This window comes from Equus caballus, chromosome 24 (assembly GCF_041296265.1).
Source record: "Equus caballus isolate H_3958 breed thoroughbred chromosome 24, TB-T2T, whole genome shotgun sequence".
NCBI lineage: Eukaryota > Metazoa > Chordata > Mammalia > Perissodactyla > Equidae > Equus > Equus caballus.
In genome coordinates, this window is record NC_091707.1 from 26,566,099 (window position 1) to 26,586,164 (window position 20,066).

The 20,066-nt window shown below is 38.8% G+C and overlaps 2 protein-coding genes across 3 annotated transcripts in view; one reads left to right on the plus strand and one right to left on the minus strand.

Moving 5' to 3' along the window:
* On the minus strand, positions 1-16,116 carry ATP6V1D (ATPase H+ transporting V1 subunit D). The gene is made up of 9 exons (XM_001499730.7): positions 15,908-16,116; positions 11,013-11,130; positions 7,068-7,147; positions 5,631-5,698; positions 4,873-4,917; positions 3,793-3,896; positions 3,146-3,212; positions 1,879-1,957; positions 1-697 (listed from the first exon to the last, which is right to left on the minus strand). The coding sequence occupies exons 1-9, from the start codon at positions 15,946-15,948 to the stop codon at positions 556-558; spliced, it is 744 nt and encodes a 247-aa protein (XP_001499780.1). The 5' UTR covers positions 15,949-16,116; the 3' UTR covers positions 1-555.
* EIF2S1 (eukaryotic translation initiation factor 2 subunit alpha) overlaps positions 16,107-20,066 on the plus strand; it is a 19,296-nt gene continuing 15,336 nt past the window's right edge. Inside the window, exon 1 of one of the 2 annotated variants that reach the window (XM_001499768.5) lies at positions 16,107-16,695. The gene's annotated coding sequence lies outside the window, so the exon portion shown is untranslated. The remainder of the gene's footprint in view (positions 16,696-20,066) is intronic. The other variant, XM_023627953.2, reaches the window with a different exon arrangement.

A 20,066-nucleotide genomic window follows, 5' to 3' on the forward strand; every position in this document is an offset into this window, starting at 1 on the left:
TCATTTTTAAATGATTTTACTGTTTATACCAGAGTCACATTTAAATTGGCAGAACTGCTCCCAAGACAGACAGGACAGACACCTGTCATGCAAGGAAAAGTTAAGTGAAGGTTTTCATAAAGCTTGAGGAGAGAAGTACCACAGTAACACAAGGATGGCTGCAGAATCTCAGACAACAGTGCTAAGGTGTGCAAGTGGGTAGGAACAAAGGGGCTCCAGCAGTAGTTGCCCTCCGTGTGTTGACCTGAGACCACTGCTGTTTCCTAATATGCTTGGTAGGCAGATCCCTTGTAACAGATGTAAATAGAGTAGGGTGACACTTCTGCAGAATAAATTCTTTAAGTTCCTGGACAGATTCTACAAATCTTTTCTGTGATAAATGGTTGCTGAATTATGATTCTGCAAAGGGAATCCCATAAATGGACATCCAGCAAACTTTTACAACCAGTGAAATTCTTAGGCCAAAAAAATAAACAGCCACACATACAAAACCTACACATCGTGACTTAAAACGGTGCCATGTTAGGGCTTCTGAAAGAACCAGAGCAGGAAAGATTATTCAAACAGAAGATCCTCATCCTTCTCTTCAGCCAGAAGATTAGCAGGCTCCATCACCTCTCCAGCTGCCCTCCGTTGCTCCAAGTCCTTCTCACATTTTTCCTTGAGAATCTTTTTCTTCTCTTGTATTTTCTTTAACCTGTAAAATAAAGGAGGGGATTTTCTCAACACTGTTTCAGTACTAAGTAAATTTGACTCCTTCTAGTTTTGTCACAAGAATAATAAACACCTACAAACTAGAACAAAATTTTACTTTTAATAATTTCAATAGCTATTTATTTATAACCCATTTTTTAAAAACAGATTTGAAGTAGAATATACAAATATTTTTATGCTAATAACTGATTTCAAAAGCTTCTATCCCGGGGTGAATAAACTTTGAAATCCATTCCCTGATTTGAGCATTCAGACATTTATTAAAATTTTGGATCATTCAATTTAGATGACCACAACCCTGAAGGTCACTGAAGGACATAAACTAAATAACCTTTGATAATTAAGATTATAAATCATATTCAGATGCTACTCAACGTCCAAGACAACCAGGTTTTCCCTGAATACATCTGCTTTCACCTGTCTCCCACTTGTCTGAACCTGGCACACTGACCCCTGTACACCACCTTTTTAGTACTTATTGTCCTTACTAGCTGTGAATGTTCATAACCAATTCACGTACATGCATCATTTCTCTCAAGTTCTGTGCTAATTCTCTAACAGTATGATTTACACTAGTCACGTGCTGCACAATGACGTTTTGGTCAACGATGGACTGCATATATGACAGTGGTCCCATGAGTACCATGCAGCCTAGGTGTGTAGTAGGCTAAACCATCTAGGTTTGTGTAAGTACACTCCATGATGCTTGCAGAACAATGAAATCGCCTAACGATGCATTTTTATCAGAAGATATTCCCATCGTTAAGTGATGCATGGCGATTACATAATGCCCTCAAGTAGTTTATACCTTCTCCTGGAACATACTCAACATGGAATACATATTTGTTGACTAATTTCAGCTTCTTTTTATGTGAGAAACACCCAATTTAAATCACTGTTTCATTTTAAAGAATACTTAAGTCTATTAATAGTTTCTCTGAAGACCTAAGTTCCAATTTGGAGATGCCATGTTGTAGGTATGTGTAAAACTTGGCATTGATTTGTCTCCACTGCCTTTGGCAGTATTTTTTCTTCCTTTATTTATCAGAATAAAATACAAGCTGTGCTAACTCTAAAGAACATAAGCCAACAAGTCTCTCAGCAAATTGAGCCTTTGGAATATGGAAAACAAAAAATGATCAATAACTGCCAATTCCAACAAACCTATAGAACTCTTCTCGCTCTCTCTCATCCAGTTCTGTGATGATATAGGCAAGGGTACGTTCAATCCGGGGGATGATGACTAGGGTTGAAAAAAATATATATGTGAGAACTTCAAACCTCCTTTTTTAAAATTGCCAGTGCTCATTTCTATAATAGTTATTTGTTTTTTCAAACTGTAAAATTCACATACATTTAATGCAGAAAACTTAGAAAACAAAAAGACAAAGAAAAAGAAATAAAATGGAAGTATAATCCAACCACCCTAAAGTAACTACTGTAAAGATTTTGGTATATGCCCTTCTAGTGTCTTTTCTATGGACAGATAATACGGGACCACGATATACACAACAATGAAGAGACTGAATTTATGTGAACATGCAATATTGAACCAAAGATGTTATTTTAAATATAATAGCAATCCACTATTAAAAAAGGGAGCATCATGCAGAGAGAATGCAGTAAGTTGAGACCTGTGTCGGTCGTAAGGTTCTGTTTACATAGAATTTGCCTATTCTGTTTCTAGAATGTGAACGCCTTGAGTTGGAACTACCATCCATTTTGTTTTGCTTGCAATTCCATGTACAAGGCCTGCCACTAGCAATCAGGAAATGTGTTTTCAGTTTTTAAAAAGCGAAATAACTTCCTCTTTAACACATAGAGCCCAAGAAAAATTAATTTCTTTGCTGTTTCAAATTTTGCTCCTTTCTTACCTTAAAATTGAATAAATGTTTCTTTAATGAAAACTGAGTTTCTTGAGCAAAAAGTATTGTTTCAAAACTATGCATAGTTTTAAAATAATGAAATAAAAGATGGAAAAATAAATGCATCAAATGAAAAAACTTATTTTTAGAAATCAAAAGAAGAGCTCAAGAACAGGACATAAGGCCAAAGGGAGAAGAATTTAACATTAAATATTTAATGTGTTCAAAAAGATATATCATTCAATCACTATAAAGAACTAAAGAAAACACTAGGGCCCTTGAGAAATAGAATTTCACCCTTTATTCATGAATTAACCAGAAATGAATTAAAACATTTCATAATTTTTAACTCACCACTCTCCTCTGTAACTCCTCCCAAATCACACACATACTTCTACCAAAGCACTACTAATACTTTCCTGTACCCCTGACTCACTGCCTTCCCACCATGGGCAGGGACAATGTCTCAGTCACCTGCAGTCAGTGCCTGATTCCTAGCAGCTGTGTAACAAATGTGGCATACGGACAAGTGAAGAACAAAGCACCTCATGGCAGCTTATACTCACCATGTTCAATGGCATTTACACGCCTGTTGGTTATCTTAATAGCTTCATCCAAAGTAACAAAGGAAGTCTAAAATAAGAGGACAAATTAATAATGTAAGCACAGTCTTCATAATCATACCCTGTTCACTGGCTTAATTCAGACTGCATTTGTAAAGAACTTCTGGAAACCAAGATCACTTCTTTCAACAAGCTTAAAAAACAGAAAATTCTAGTGAGATGTCCATAGAGCTAACACGCTTTCCATGCTACTATAATTTGTTTACTTCAGACTCACCTAAAGTTATAAAAATGGTAAGAGGAGAGAATTATGCACTGATGACCTAGATATATATGAACTGGCCACAAAGGAAAAAAAATGACTTACATGCATAAACCATGTTATATTTGCATTTAAATCTAATATTGACTGATGCTGTTCTCACCCAGCAAAGAGTGAAACTATACCATTGCACCAACATTTCGTTAGTAGTAAAAAGTAAGGACAATGGTGCAGAAGCCACCATTTCAGAAATCAAAACATCTTTGGCTTGTTTCACATAGGTTCATGGAAACAGTTTACAGTACTAAGTGCAGCAGGCTCTGATTCAAGATCTGAATCAACTATGAGAAATCAGCCTGCAGAGTTCTCCAGCTCTTCTGCTACTGACCTGCAGCGAAGCTAGTTCCACCAGTAGTTCCACTGCTTTGGCATAATTCCTCTTTAGTTTAGCTAGTTGTTCCCCACCTCTGGCTAAACCAGTTAGTTCATAACCTGAAAAAAACCAGTCAGACAACATTTGTAATTAGAGAGTAAATAATCTTCCCTAAAAGTCCCCAAAAGATAAGTCAGAATAATACCAAACATGGAAAAACAAATCCACTAACGCTTGTTACATGCAAACATGAAGTGCCCACCTCACTCCCAAACACTGCAGACATGCTGCTGAATAGTTTCCCACAAGGATACTATTCTAAATATAACTACAGGAGAAGTTTTTAACCAACCTTCACTTCACCAGCTTACTGGGTTAATCAATGTGCCCCAATCCCTTTGTGGATCATACTGCCTGATGCCCCGGTCCAGTGACACTTTTGTTAAAAGCTGACTCTCTAGAATGCTCTACCTCTTTATTTGAGCTGTACTAAATATTCTACATGAACCAATGAAAAACGAAGGTCAAAGGAAGAACACTGTTGTTTCTATTAACAAAAGTCGATCACTTTGGGAAGACTCAGTAAAGATGTGTTACTACCCAAACAATGCTGTCAAATTAGGAAAAGCTGAGACAACTATAAAAGAATTGAGAGTGAGCTTTAAAAATCTAGGAAGAGTCAGCATTCAGATTGTATCACAGAGTCTAAGATCTTATTCTCTTTAAAGAGATCCAAACCGGAAATTATAAACAGCACATTATGGTTTATGCAGAAAGGTAACATGGAAGTCTAATCAGTAGATTCATACTCAAAGAAAGGCCATGGCCTTATATTGTTAAAATGGCAAATGATTATACATTTATGTATTTCTAGTTTTAAACAAAATATTTTAAGACATGTACAGTGTTTCATGACTCCCTAACACTTTTTTGATTAACTGATTAAGTACTGTCCTGACTGTACAGATAAGAAGGCTTCTAACACTGGAACCACTGAACTCTAAGAAGGTCTATCTAGCACCATTTTCCAGAAGAAGGTTCATTTAAAGAGGAATCAGGAGAAACACACACTAACACAAAAAGTTTGACACTTACTGTCAGTTCCCTCTTGGTAATGTTCAAATACTGGCAAAGTAACACCTGTGAAACACAAACACAGATGGATTCACAAACATGTCCTTGAAGTACTATTTTGTAATCACTGCTTCCTGTGTTTCTTTTTCAGCAAATACTCAAAAGTCAAGAGAGTGGAATTGTAACTGGTTTTACTGAATGAATTTAAGAACCTGCCTAAAGTGTGTTCATTCGTACTCAAAGGTTAAATTATCCTGAGTAATAAGAGATCTAGTTGTTAAGATGGTTTTTTTCTTTCAGCTTTGAGGTATACTTAATATACCCAAAAAATGCACATATTTAACGTATACATTTTGATGAGTTTAGACATGGATACACCCACGATACCATCATCACAATCAAGGTAATAAACATATCCATTACCTCCAAGATTTGTTTTCTTTCCTGTGTGTCTGTGTAGTTAAGAACACCCAACATGAGATCTACAAGTTTTTAAGTGCACAGTGCTGTATTGTTAACTCCAGGCACAATACTGTACAGGAGATCTCTAGAATGTATTCATCTTGCATAACTGTTTATATCCACTGAACAACAACTCCCCACTTCCCCCACCCCCATGCCCTGACAACCACCAGTTACAATGGTTTTAACATGTAAAGCCAATCAACTTGTTCTAAGTAGAAAGAGAAATTGGGACATCAAGATCTTGCTGGATCAACAGGTTAATTTTAAAGTGTCACCTTTTTTCTCCAAAGGGTTCTAAAGGGTTGAAAACTTACCTGCTACGTTATCTTTCTTTGCTCGAATCTTCACCTGGGCTTTATTTACATTTTGGATAACTGTGGTGCTGCAGACAAAGAAAAGGCCTTGACTTAGCTGAGTCTTTAGAGTGAGAAGAAACCTACAAGGACCCACTGGGTAACTTCAGCAAGAGTGAGACATCACAATTAAGCACGTTTTGGTAATTGTTTTTTCAATTATCAAAATTGTTTTTTTTCAATTTTTCAATCACTGCTGCCAGAGAAGGGTCTGAGAAAGCAAAGAATGAACAATATTAGAAACGTTAGCCATAAGAAAACAACAAAGAATGCTTTTAAAGTAAGTGGATTACTTGAGTTTTCAGTCAGACATGTAGTGCGTGGATGTGACTTTAGGGATTTTTATTTTAATGTAATTTGGAGAAAACTTTCCTTCCTTCTAGGTTTGCTGTTTGGCTGATCAGGAGTTCAATTCCTTTACCCTGGAACCTAACTTCCACCTGGCTTTGTCTGACTCCCCACTTGTTATCATAAAATAAAGTGTCTTCCCCAAAACCACCCTAAAACACAGAAATACTACTTATACACTACTGATTCCCTGCCTCTGCGGGAAAAGTCAATGTAAGTTGTTAGCCTACCAGCATTGGCAAAATGTCAAGTCTACTGCTGCAAAAGGCCTTATGGCCCTCAGGCTATAAGACCTGCCCACCAGATCATACAAACTAAGGATGGAGGCATAGTGTCATGGGTAAAAAGACTAGAATTAAAAACTCTGAAAACAACTTCCACCTCTGGCCCCAAATAAGCATTTGACTTCAGAAAGACACTGAACTTAAACTGAGAATAACAATACTTGCCTAGTCTACCTCCCAGGCTTATCTGAAGAATCACATAACATGCAAATTGGCAAAACCCCTTTGCAAAGCAATAACTAAAACCATTTTGTATGCTTTGTAAAGAATATATTAATGTAAAAGCAATAAAATTCATGCCCTTTAAACAACCAATTCCATTCTCAAAAATCTATCCAAAGGAAATAATTTATAGAAAAAATATATATATATGCATGAAGATGTTCCTGGCACTTTTTCTAATATTCCAAAAACCTGAAAATCAATCCAAAAGTCCACCATTAGGAGAAAAGATTAATAAATTATGGTACATCTAAAGAAAGATTATGCAGCCATGTGAAAACAAAGAAAAATGTTTATGATACAATGGTAAATGAAAACAGACTATAAAATATTAAGTAACCAGTACCTGCAACTATGTAACAGATACATGTGGGTGGTAACACCGACAGTGGTATTAAGGTGAGGGGGTTAAATTGTTCTTCCCTATTATTAAGATACCATTTGTCCTTAATGCTTATGTATTTTTTAATTAAAAATAGTTTTTAAATGAAATTATGAACATGAAAGCACCTGCTTTTTCGAAACACTCCTCTAGTCTTCTTACCTAAAGTCCCCGGCTGTGAACTTGGCCTCAGCAAGTGAAAAGGCAGCTTCTCTCATCACTTCACCCATCAACATTTTAGTCTGGAAAAGCATAAACAGCAGATTCAACCAAGTTTTTTATAGGCAAAAATCATCATAATTATGTTCCTTTAATAACCATCAGTATTTTATGCCAGCTGTGATGTAAATATTGATTTGATAATAGAAATTTCCAATTTTGTTTGAACAGTTTTGGTTATGGTCACTAACAATGTTGTAAAACTAGGAGTTTTGGAATTAACACATAGAACAAACACATTAAGAAATATAAAAGTGATGGGGCCGGCCCAGTGGCGCAGCAGTTAAGTGCACACATCCTGCTTCGGTGGCCCAGGGTTTGCCGGTTCGGATCCCAGGTGCGGACATGGCACCACTTGGCATGCCATGCTGTGGTAGGTGTCCCACATATAGAGTAGAGGAAGATGGGCACAAATGTTAGCTCAGGGCCAGTCTTCCTCAGCAAAAAGAGAAGGATTGGCAGCAGATGTTAGCTCAGAGCTAATCTTCCTCAAAAAAAGAAATATAAAAGTGAATCTTTACTGAAGGACTTTCCTTCTTCCTGAACAGGTCCGTGCCGATTTGATCGAATCTCTTAAATTCACTGCAATGCAGTCAAAATCCTAATGGCATAGTGATTTTTTTCCCATGTAATTTTTTTTTAATTATTGCGATAACATTGGTTTATCACATTATATAAGTTTCAGGTGTACATCATGATATTTCGATTCCTGTGTAGATTACATCATGTTCACCACCCAAAGACTTAAACTACAATCCATCACCACACACCTGTACCTAATGACCCCTTTTGCCCTTCTCCCTCCCGCCCCACTTCCTCTCTGGTAACCACCAATCCAATCTGTCTCTATGTGACTGTTTTTGTTTTTATCTTCTACTTATGAGTGAGATAATACATTATTTGACTTTCTCCCTCTGACTTATTTCACTTAGCACAATACCCTCAAGGTCCATCCATGTTGTCACAAATGGCCAGATTTCATAATTTCTTCTGGCTGAGTAGTATTCCACTGTATATATATGCCACATCTTCTTTATCCATTGATCCGTTGATGGGCACCTAGGTTGCTTCCAAGTCTTGGCTATTGTGAATAATGCTGCAATGAACATAGCAGTGCATGTATCTTTATGCATTCATGTTTTCATGTTCTTTGGATAAATACCAAGAAGTGGAATAGCTGGATCATATGGTAGTTCTAGTCTTAATTTTTTGAGGAATCTCTATACTCTTTTCCATAGTGGCTGTACCAGTGTACACTCCCACTAGCAGTGTATGAGAGCTCGCTTCTCTCCACATCCTCTCCAACACTTGTTGTTTCCTGTGTTGTTAATTATAGCTATTCTCACAGGAGTGAGGTGATATCTCATTGTAGTTTTGATTTGCATTTCCCTGATAGTTAATAATGTTGAGCATCTTTTTCAAGTGCCTGTTGGCCATCTGTATATCTTCTTTGAAGAAATGTCTGTTCAGATCTTTGGCCCATTTTTTATTTGGGTTGTTATTCTTTTCGTTGTTGAGATGTGTGAGTTCTTTAAATATTTTGGATATTAACCCCTTTTAAAAGATATCGGCTTGCAAATATTGGCATAGTGATTTTAAAATACATCTGGAACATTTAATGTTTGAGAATACCCAACAATTTTTTTGAAAGAGAGGAAAAAGTGGGACCTGTGGGTAGGGAGATACTTTCCCAAGTATTAAAAGTGTACAGCTATGATCATGAAATGTATCTGGTACTGGAACAGATAAGCCAATGAAGTAGAATAGAGTGTTCAGAAATAGCCCCAGGGTTATACGGGAATTTAGTAAAGAGACCATTGTAGTGGCCATCCATTTACAAAGTAAGGCTAAAAATCCTACCTCCTCACAGCACACGAAAAAAAAAGTCCAGAAATATTAAAGATAAAGGTATTTTTTTCAAAAAAAAAAGCATAAAATAACAATAGAATATATAGTAGAATATTTTCCTAATTCTTTTAGGCTTTTCTAAGCATTGTATATAACCCAAAGGCGATATAAAGGAAAAGACTAACAGATTTGACCCAATATTAAGATATCATTTTCTATAAGTTAAAAGATAAGCAAAATACTAGAGAAAATATTTTTAGCATTTTACACTCTCACTAGAATGTATATATAGAACTTCTACCAAAAAATAAGAGAAAAACTTGCCCAAGAAAATCAAATTATCAGTAAACATGAGAAGATGCTCAACCTCATAACTAACCAAAAGTAATACAAATTAAAATAACATACCAATTTTAGCCCAACAGATTGGCAATGAATAAAAAAAAGATTAATATCCAGTTAGGAAGAATTTAAGAAAACAGGTCCCCTCACTAATCATTTGGTAGGAACATAAATTAGTATAACAATTTGGAGGCCAATTTGGCAGTTAGCTATTAAAAATTAAAATGAGGGGTTGGCCCAGTGGTACAGCGGTTAAGTTTGCACATTCTGCTTCAGCAGCCCGGGGTTCACCGGTTCAGATCCCGGGTGTAAACATGGCACCACTTGGCAAGCCATGCTATGGTAGGCGTCCCACATATAAAGTAGAGGAAGATGGGCATGGATGTTAGCTCAGGGCCAGTCTTCCTCAGCAAAAAGAGGAGGATTGGCAACAGATATTAGCTCAGGGCTAATCTTCCTCAAAAAAAAAATTGAGTATGTCCTCAAGATTCTAAGATTCTTTTACAGAGAAATGCTAGCATACATACACAAGTATTTAAGAGTACCCTCCCCCGCCAAAATGGTAAAATTACAAATTCATCAATAGAGAAATGGTTAAATTCCATTATCCATGTGATGGAGTACCATGCAGCTATTACAAAGAATGAGACAGATCTACATGCATTCACATGGAAAGCTGTCCATGTTCTGCCATGGGGTGGGGGAATGGCAGAGTGCGGCAGAAATGTTACAGGATTTTATATATATATAATATATGTATATAAAATAAATATATATATATAAATTTATATATACATATGTAAAATTTTTTTATATGTTTTATATACATATATAAAAATAATACTTTCATGTTTGTTACTAAAAGCATCCATGTGTGTGGTCACACATAGCCACACACGATACTCTTCATTTATGCTTTACAAAAGCACTACTTTTGGTATATGCTACCAAAAAGAAAGAAGGAAAAGAGTGAAAGGCTATAAATCAAAGTGTCACAATGAACTCCTTGGAAATGAGAGGATAGTTGGGGCAGGGAGGAGGGAGACATGGGAAAGAACCTTCACTTTTTTTTACATACTTCTGTATTCACTCATCATTTATCCAAAAAGCATTCAATTAAAACGTGTTATGTGCCAGGACTGTTCTAGGCACAGGGAATAGAGTGTTGAAAGGACCAAGTCCCTGCTCTCTTGGAACTTACATTCTCTAGTGGAGGTAAACAGTCAAACGAGAAAATATCATCGAGTAGTACATACTGTGATAAAAATAAACTAAGAAGATGTGAAAGAACATGGTGGTCACTTCAGATTTGGTGATCAGTAACGGCCTCGCTGAATAGACCAGAATGGCCTGAGAAGCCAGTCATGAGAAGTTCTGAGGAAAGAGCATTCCAGGCAGAAGAAACAGCTAATGCAAAGGCCCTGGAAGAAGTTGTTAGGAAGAATGTTCCAAATGAGGTCAGCGAGGCAGGCAGGGGCCAGATCAGATCAAGTGGGGCTTTGCAGGCAAGAGCAAGGAGTTTGGCTTTTATTAAATGAACTAGCTGAAACTTGCGACACTTATAACAGTACTTTTACTTTTGAAAGAAAAAAAGTTTAATTGAAATAACTTAAAGAAAAATTAAAATGCCAAGGGCCATGCTGGACTTTCCTTAGATATTTCTAAACTAAATACTGTTCTAAGCAAAGTTCCTTCTACCTCTATTATCTTCTTTAGGATCTGTCGAAATCGAAGAGTTAAGGCATCAGATTTTTTCTTCAGGAGGTTTCGACCTGTCTGTGCTCCTTTTAACCGAGCCTTCATGATGGTCTGTGCCCTATATAAAGAGAATTAAAGACATTTAATCCCATTGCTTGAAAAAATAAAAATATCTCCCCAAGTGTGTTAAAATTATACTTTTTTCTTTGATGTCACCAGAGTGAGAATACATAGCATTTGTAGCTGACAGGTTTAATTGGTATCTCAATACTGTAGATTTCCACACTCAATGTTCCATAAACGAGAAGTTTATTTATTTAAAACAAAACACTCTTTAATCAATTTCTGGAATAAGTATTTATTAAATCATAATAAAATTTATCAAGAGCCTTTTTATATTATGCCAGCATAGTTTAAATACTTATTTGATTTGTAAGTTAAAACAAAATATGTGTTTCAGTTTCCATCAGAGGTGTATTAAGGATAAAAAAAAATCTGTCCACTAATACATATCAAAGTTTGAAATGCACTTACCTTCAGGATAAACAATTCCACTTTGGGGAATAAATCCTACAAGTTTACTTCCGATTGTATACAAAAACATGCACAAGATTAAGGATGAATACTCCACCCTTATTTGTAATAGCAAAAGGGTGGAAACAAGTTAAATGTTCCATAAGTCATGGTTCATCATACAATGGAATGATATGCAGCCATAAAAAAAAGAGAGGAAGGGAGATCTACATGTGCTCCCTATATGATATTGTCTTAGTTACGCACAGTAAGGGATAAATGTGCTTTCACAGATGTAGAGAACAGTTCTAGGAAGGATTCACAAAAAATGGTAACAGCTTCCTTTGGGAAATGGGGCTGAGTGAAAAGAATGGATTTACTTTTTACTACTATATTCTTTTGTACCTTTTGCATTTTACGCCACAATCACATTACCTTTTTCTATTAAACGTGTGGCATTAAAGTGTTTGGATATCACCAATCCACACCCTAATACCAATCATTTTATTAAGTTGTAAACAAAAATAGGTAACAAGTGACACATATAAGTAAAGACTCTTGAGAAGTGACAGCTACCGAAGTCTCTTTACCTCCTCATCCTAATGTTGTCCCATCAGAAACCCAAATACCAAAGTCAGGAAAGCAATAGCAGAAATTGACATTTCTGTTCTTGCTACCATATGCCAGATAAAATTTAACAATGGAAAACAAGTGGGTAATAAGATCCAACAATAGTCTGTGTAACGTAGATACTTAAAGTGATTTGTTTAAGAGGATATAATTTCATATGACTAGTGTTATAACCAACGGCAAAATAGCATATATTAATGAAGCTTTTGACTAAATTCTTAGGTTATACTGAAGTCTTTTACCATAGCACAAAGATTACTGACACAATTCGATAGCTGGGATTTTAGACATTATCTTGAAAGTTAGGGAAACGAGGCTCAGAAAAGTGAAACAACTTTCCTACAGTCACTCAGTGAAGAGAAGGCAGAGCAGGAACTTGAACCAGATTTCTGACCCCAGTGACTTGCCCAAGGCTCAAACTTAGGACCACTGGACCCCAACCACATGCCACACTGCCTGTAGCATCAGATGAACAATTTAGCTATCAGTGGCTGACTGGCCACTTTGCATTGACTGGCCTCACTGGAGGTCTAACCAAGAGAGGCTGGTTCAGCTTCCAGCCTGAGCAGGAAATATCCACCCTAATGTGTACATTTAACATACAGTATTGTTGACACTAACCACCAGCATTTGAACTCAGAGAGTCAGATCAAAATTTCAGTCAAATGCTAGGACTGCAGATTCCAGCAAGTTTATAGTAAAAAGACAAACTGGTTGATAAAACTGAATTTACCATGCCAATTTTAATTTCCTCTCAGGTAATGGAACCTCTGTGAAATAGACAAATTTTAATTCTTGAGGCTCCAGGAGTGGCTTGCTCAAGAGCTAACAGCCAGTATGTAGTAGAATCTGGGTTTGACTGACTTCTGTTGACTCCAAACCCTTGACGCCTCTTTTGCTTCCACCCTAAGCTTGTTTCGCTCTCTCTGGTGCCTAAGCGGGTGAAAGCTCATTTCACAGGATAACACTGCAAGGTGGAACTGTCTGAAACAGAAGTCACGGTGCATTTTCTAGCCTAGCTCCTAAAAAACCTGTTCTTTTACAAGTTTCACAGCTGCTCAGCCCTATGAAAAATGTCTGACCTTCGGCTAGGATAATGACTTTGATTCCAGCTGAATCAAAGACATCTGACTACATGACAAAGTACCCGCTGCTAAGCCTTAGGAAAATATTTAGAGAAGCGGCTACTTCCTGCACCTGATTTTCCTCTCAATCAGCAAGCTGAGCGCTCTCAAACAGCAATTTTCACCTTCACAAACCTATCATTTTCTTGTCTAAGTGCAAAGGAGTCTATTTTCAACTTTTAGTCTCAAAGTAACAACAAAAAAATGTTAATACTTTGACTACTATCAAAGATAAACACAGCCAGATATTAGCTGAAGCAATGAAAACAGATTTTATTCAGTAACCACTGACCACAGGGGAAAGAGCTGAGCTCCATTCTGCTTTGCGCAGAGGTGACTGGGTGTTTTAAAGGAAGAATGAGGGAGGGGGGTGAAAGGGGACTCAAGTAGAGTCAGGGAAGTGAAAATCACAAACGGTTGGTCAGTGGAGATGTGATTAGGCCAGCTGTGTCTGCTAACGGCAATTAGGGAAGTTAGGATTCTATCTTCCCACAGAGACTGAGAGACAGAGGCCCTATCCCTCCCGATGATTACATTTCAAAGAAATGGTTCAGATCCCTGAGAAAGACATGTCTAAGTTGGAGAGACATATACACCTCAAAGGGAAAAGGAAGGACTCATAATGGTAAGCCCTTTTTAGTAAATGCCCTAAGAAAGGGCGGTCAGGGACCTATTGTCAGGTGTTGGATAAACAAACAGAAAATTCTCCTGGCAGCCATGAGCTTTCTCTGGCAGGCATTTTAATGGGGCCTGGGATCGTCCTAGGAGCACAGCCTTAGGGTGTTAGAAGCCATGCTAGAGTTTGGTGGACTCTCAGCGCAGAGGTTTGGACAGAGTCAGTCATTCAGTGCTGGGAGTCTGCAGTTCTTACTACCCCAGGGTGGTCCTGATCCTTATCTATCTCACAGGCACTGCCTTTCTCCACCACTGACCTGCTTCCTGCCAAGTACAAGCAACTATTAGAAAATCAGTAGGTAAAGTTAAAAAATAAACATAGGTTCACTGCAGCGTTATTCACAATAGCCAAGACGTGGAAGCAACACAAGTGCCCATCAACAGATGAATGAATAAAGAAGATGTGGTATATATACACAATGGAATATCACTCAGCCATAAAAAAAGATGAAATTGTCCCATTCCCAACCACATGGATGGACCTTGAGGGTATTAGGTTAAGCGAAATAAGCCAGACGGAGAAAGACAAACACTGTCTGATTTCACTCATATGTGGAAGATAAACACATGGACAAAGAGAATCAATTAATGGTCACCAGAGGGGAAGGGGCCTGGGGAGTGGGCATAAGGGGTAAAGCGGTGCATATATGTGGTGACAAATAAAAATTAGACTATTGGTGGTGAGCACAATGCAGTCTATACAGAAACTGATAAACAATAATGTACATGTGAAATTACACAATGTTATAAACCATTACGACCTCAATAAAATAAGTGAAAAACAAAAGAACTATAATAAATAATAGAAATAATAAAATAAAAATAAAATCAACAAAAACCCCTTCATTTCATCAAGAGCTGCAGCCACCTACGCAAAAGTCTGGGTTTGGGGTTTGAATATAACTCTTTTAAGTGTCCTCAGATTCTCTAAGGTCAGGATGAAAACAAACAGAACACTCCGAAAGAGACAGGACCACAATTAGAAGATCTAAATGTCAGAGCCAAAGCTGATTTTCTGCTCCTCGCTGAAAAAAAGAAGAGGACGAGGAGGAGAGGGCAAATAAGAACAATTTTTTTACTTTACTTTCCACAAGTTGTTAGGCACATTTGAGAAAACTTGAAAATTTTTTTTACAAACTGGCCAAACACCTAGAAATAGCTATGCTATTTCTCCTGCCAAAGAATTCAGGCCAAAAGAGAAAGGCAGCCCACAACTGAGCAGATTCCAAGGCCTGGGTTCATCCAAAGAACTTTTTTTGTGGACGTTCTTGGACTAATAATCAAGACACTCATCCTGGAGAGAGCTCACAGTCCAGTGGGAAAGATATGTGATGGGTGATATCAACAGAGGTCGGAACCAGGTGCAATGGTGAGAGAGCAAAGGGAGTGCCTCAGAAACTCAGGGACATTTTTCCACCGCAGGTGAGTTTCACAGGATCTTGGAAAATGTGTAAGGAGATCCAAGATCGAATCTGACGTCCACGCTGGGGTGATTCGATTCAATTCCCAATTTGCCTTAGAAGCTTCTCCCATACGCTTCCCACCGCAGTGAACTTCCCTTCTCAAAGCACTTATCAAATCTCGTTGGCTTGTCCACGTCTCCGCTAACCTGTGAGCTCTGTGGGCAGGACTGGCGATTCACAATTACATAAATCCAGTGCCCGGCTCAACAAGGGGGTGTGGAAGGAACGGCACGATTAATGAGTAAAGTCAGCGGACCGGCAGCCTCTCCCATGGGCTGGAGTCGCTCTTTACAGTCTGGTTCACTCAGAGGAATGTGTGAGGGGGCCGTCAGGGAGCCCGACCCGGAACTCACGGAAAGAGACTGGGGAGAGCTCAGGCTCGGCCGAGGAAACAAGAAACCTTGCTGCTGGTCCAGGATATGGAGGGACCGCGGCTCCAGGCGGGAGTCCGCGAACCTATGAGAGCTGCTTGTCCTATCCTCTTACTTACATTCGTGAGGGAAAGATTTCGATTCGGTCTTTGCCCGACATTCTGACGATGACTATGCGACTCGGGTCCCCGGCCCGGCAAGCGTGGCTGCGATAGCCCCAGCCACAGCGTCTTCCTGGGCTGGAATCAGCTGGTTGTGTCACTTGACTCGGCGTTGCTAAGAGGCAGCCGGAATACTCATTCTTCACTTCCGCTTCCTGTTGCCCCGGAGGGGAGCGGAGAGGAAGGGCAGGGCAGGAAGAAGGCAATGCCCGGATGTCGAGGTGCGCGCACCGCGGGAGTGCCCCTCAATTCCGGTTCGCTTCCTAGCCCCTCCCCCTTCAGCTCCCAGGCGGCTGCGCAAGGCGCTGCACGCGAGGGGCGAAAGAACAGGCTACACTCCTCTCTTCCTCCACTTTTCGTCTCTGGTTACAGCGCCACCTCATGGTTGACTGAAGCTTTGACAGAAGATTAATTCTTCCGGGACAAGAAATCAGAATCCTACATCTTCCCTGCGCCTTTAAGGTTAGTTAGCGAAAACTAAAAATAGCGAGAAAACGTACTTTTCAGGTCCTCTTATGAGCTACATTCTTCCCTGTTCTCGGAGGACCTGGACTCTATGGTCAGTGACGAAGAGGGGCGTCTTCTGTCGGCGCATGCGTGATGCGAGGTGGTTCCGCATGCGCAGTGGGGTTAAGCGAAGCGCACGCTGAGGAGCTTCGGCGGTCGGTGAGAGTGGATCCGGTCTGAGTTTTCGGTTAAAGAGCGTGGCGCGGGTCCCCAGTGCGGGATTCACACACATACCTCAGGTGAGTAGTGCCCGGGATCGGCGTTTCCAGGAACTCACTTTGGTTGTGTCCGCTGACAGGGGTGGTCGAGAGAGGGTAGGCCCCGGGCTAACACTCCCTCCCTTTCCCGTTCCTGCGCGGGAAGTGTCTGGACACCTCGGCCGCCACCCGCCGGCTGTGCGTGGCCCTCCTCGCCAGCCCTGTGTCGGTCTTCACGTGTTAGAGAGGTGTCGTTGTACGAGCAGAGGGATCTCGTGAAGGAAAGTGGGACGAGACTGGACAGCCTCTTCAGTATGCTTGAGGCGGGGATGCCTTGAGGTGGGGCGGCCTCAGGAGGACGCTGTGACACCTCGCCCCGGGACTCCGAGCACTTCGCTCTTCCCGGGCCTGGGAATCCCATGCTGTTGGGTTTTTTTCCGCCCCAGCAAATACTGCCTCTCAGTGGAAACCAGACCGGACACGTCAAGGGACTACAGGGTTGGGATGGGTCACGGGGATGACAAGCGCTGGGTTAAAAAGGGTCCAAGAATAGTTTATCTGACAATTGATTTTTAATAATTGAAGCTTGTATTACTTTATCGCTCGAGTTGTGCGTTTCTGTAGAATGAGTCACTCCTTAAATTGAAACTGAAACATACTACTAAAGGGTTTATTGCTCTTTAAACACGGTTTACCGTGGTTTAACACCGATGAGAGTAGAATTGTAGAGTTACACGCTGTGGTCTTATAATTAAGCATAACTAAAAACATAAGGGAATTTTAGAGTTAAGTATGTATTCAGCCTGAGGTCCCTTTTATTATCCTCCAAACTTAGGCTGCTTTAATTTTCATAAAATAAGAAACAGTTTCTTGGAAAAAAGGTGTACCAGAGAAGTCTTGGTTTTTCTCCTGATTGAAGTTGTTATTCAGGGGGAAAAACTTGTAACTCTGTCTTTCAGCAGTTTGGGAATTGTTTATATAGAGCTTCACTGCCTGTTCTCAGTTCATCTGATGCCAAATGTCAGTTACTGATTCTCAAAAGATCTCAAAAAGAAGCACAAAAATGTTTGTAGAGATTGGTGCTTTCTGTTTCAACTACAGTGAAATAGTTTTAGAATTTTATTTGTGTAGCACTCCTATACTAAAAAGTAGCATTCGGAGAGCATAACTGGTAAGTGTTAGCACTGAATTCGAATTATCACAAGAGTTGTCTTTATCATATAATGCACTTCGCTTTGGAAAGGAATGTGGACTTCTGTCCATTATGGTGACTTAACCGTGCACTGGTTTAAGAAAGGAGTCCTGCTCACCATTTGACCAGGCAAAATTACTGACAGTGCAGGGTATTTGAAATTAGCTTGGAGTTTAGTTAATATATTTTGAAAGGTGGATATTGTTTACCGAGGAACACAAACCATATTGTAGTACTCTGATGTATTGAAGCTGGATCTAGTGTCAGAAGACTTGTTTTTAGCTCCTGTTCTAGTACTTATTAAGCGTTTGACCTTGAGGAAGTCATGTAATGTGTCTGTTTCTTGGTTCCTTGTTAATTGATTGCTTTGCTCTGCTCCTTTCATAGTACCTTATTTTGCAATTATTTGCTGACTAGGTTGCTTCCCATTCTGTACTTAAGTTCTCTAGGTAAGAGTCTTAATTGTTGTATCAGTAGTGCTTAGTATATAGTAGATGCTGCAAAAATAATTAACGAATTAAGTTACAAAATGGAAATAATATCTCCTTTGCCTTTTAATATCTTATAATTGTATAGGACATTACACTTTTCAAAATGCCTTTACATATATCTTTTATCTCATTTGATACCCTCCACAAACCTGTGAAGTACATGGCACAAACAAGAAACTACGTTTCGTAGGAATACATTTCCCAAGCAGCCACAGCTAGTCAGCAGGAAAGCAAGGTCTGGAAGCCACGTCCAGAGCTATTCCCAAAGTTGACTATACTACTTACCTGACTTAAGGGCTTATTGAGAGCCAATACAATAAGTCAGTGTGTTTTGAAAATTATGTAAAGGGCCAATAGACACCTAGTGTGTGGCTTCTATTTTCTTGACTAATTTTTTTTAAAAATTAGTGTTATTATTAGCATAAATAAAGAGATGTTCAAAATCTGTCAGCCAATATGCAGGTTGTTTGTGAAATGGATTCTTTTTGTCTTGTCAGTTATTTTCTCTCTTTACGAAGAATAACACACCATCAGCAGTATTCCTTTATTTACCCTGTGGATTGCAAAGAGATTTGTTCCTCCTAAAGCAGTAGCATTCATATCTCCCTTCAGGAATCTTTTACACTGTTGCTTATGGTCTTTGACTGTCAAATTAATCATTTCTTCCCCCAAATTATCAGCTTTTCTGTTTGAAGAAACTTGGTAAGTAAATGTGGTTAGCACCTGTTAAATCTCTTAAAACTGTTTCACACATTTCTGTGACATCATTTATTTTGCTAGCGAGTTTTAAACTTTTTAGCTCTCAAATTTTCTTGCTTTACATACAGGTATTTGACAACAGTTGTCCAAAAAGGAAAAGCTTTCTTTTGTTTTGTTTTGAATGAAACAACTAGCTCAGCTGTTTCTTGGTGGGTAATTCTGGCCATTGAATATCTACTTCCCTTTATTTGCTGAATCCCTGTTTTGTCAAGCAACAACAGAATTGCATCTCTGCCACTATTATTAATATGCTGCTTTATTTTTTTTGTTAAACAAGATAGATTAATATTAAAAGTTTGCAATAATCTGTGGTGTATGCTCCAGCACTGAATATGTATATTAATGTTGCTTTTTATTTAATATGTTTCTAATTGTAATATATTTATCAATAATATTAAGAGAAAATATAGCCTGATGAATAAGAGCACAGACTATGGATCCAAACTTCATAGGTTCACAAATTCTGACTCCATGACTTATTAGCAGTATATGACAGAACAGGTTGCTTAACCTGTGCTTCAATTGCTTCATCTATAAAATGGGGAGAACTAGGGTGGAAAGTGGTGCCTCAGGGACATGGGCAGTGGCCAGATCACATAGGACCCTGTGGGTGGTAGAAAGATGTATAAATCAGTGGGAAGATACATGTGGGTGCAGTTAGCAGTTCTCAAACTGCACTGCAGCAGAACTCGGGTGTTCTCTGAGCTGGATGTGGATGTTCTGTCTTCAAGATCAAGTTATGGCAGCCTTATTTCCCAATTAGTAAGAAAAAAATAAGTTAGTAAATGAGTTTTCACAAATTTTTCATAGGTCTTTAGGCCCTGCTAGTGCATATCTTCTGAGCTTTGACAACAGTAAATTGGTTAAGGTTAGCAGAAAAACATGCAAATCATCAACTATGATTAATTTGAGAGCTTCCTATTAAAGATATCCTTCTACTCACGGTATGATTTCAGGCTTGTGGGTCATAA

Coding starts and splice junctions, on each gene's coding strand:
- ATP6V1D (XM_001499730.7), bottom strand. CDS start 15,948: ATGTCGGGCAAAGACCGAATCGAAATCTTTCCCTCACGAAT. Junction 11,131..15,907: donor GAAATCTTTCCCTCACGAAT/GTAAGTAAGAGG, acceptor CTCTTTATATAG/GGCACAGACCATCATGAAGG. Junction 5,699..7,067: donor TTCACAGCCGGGGACTTTAG/GTAAGAAGACTA, acceptor CTTTGTCTGCAG/CACCACAGTTATCCAAAATG.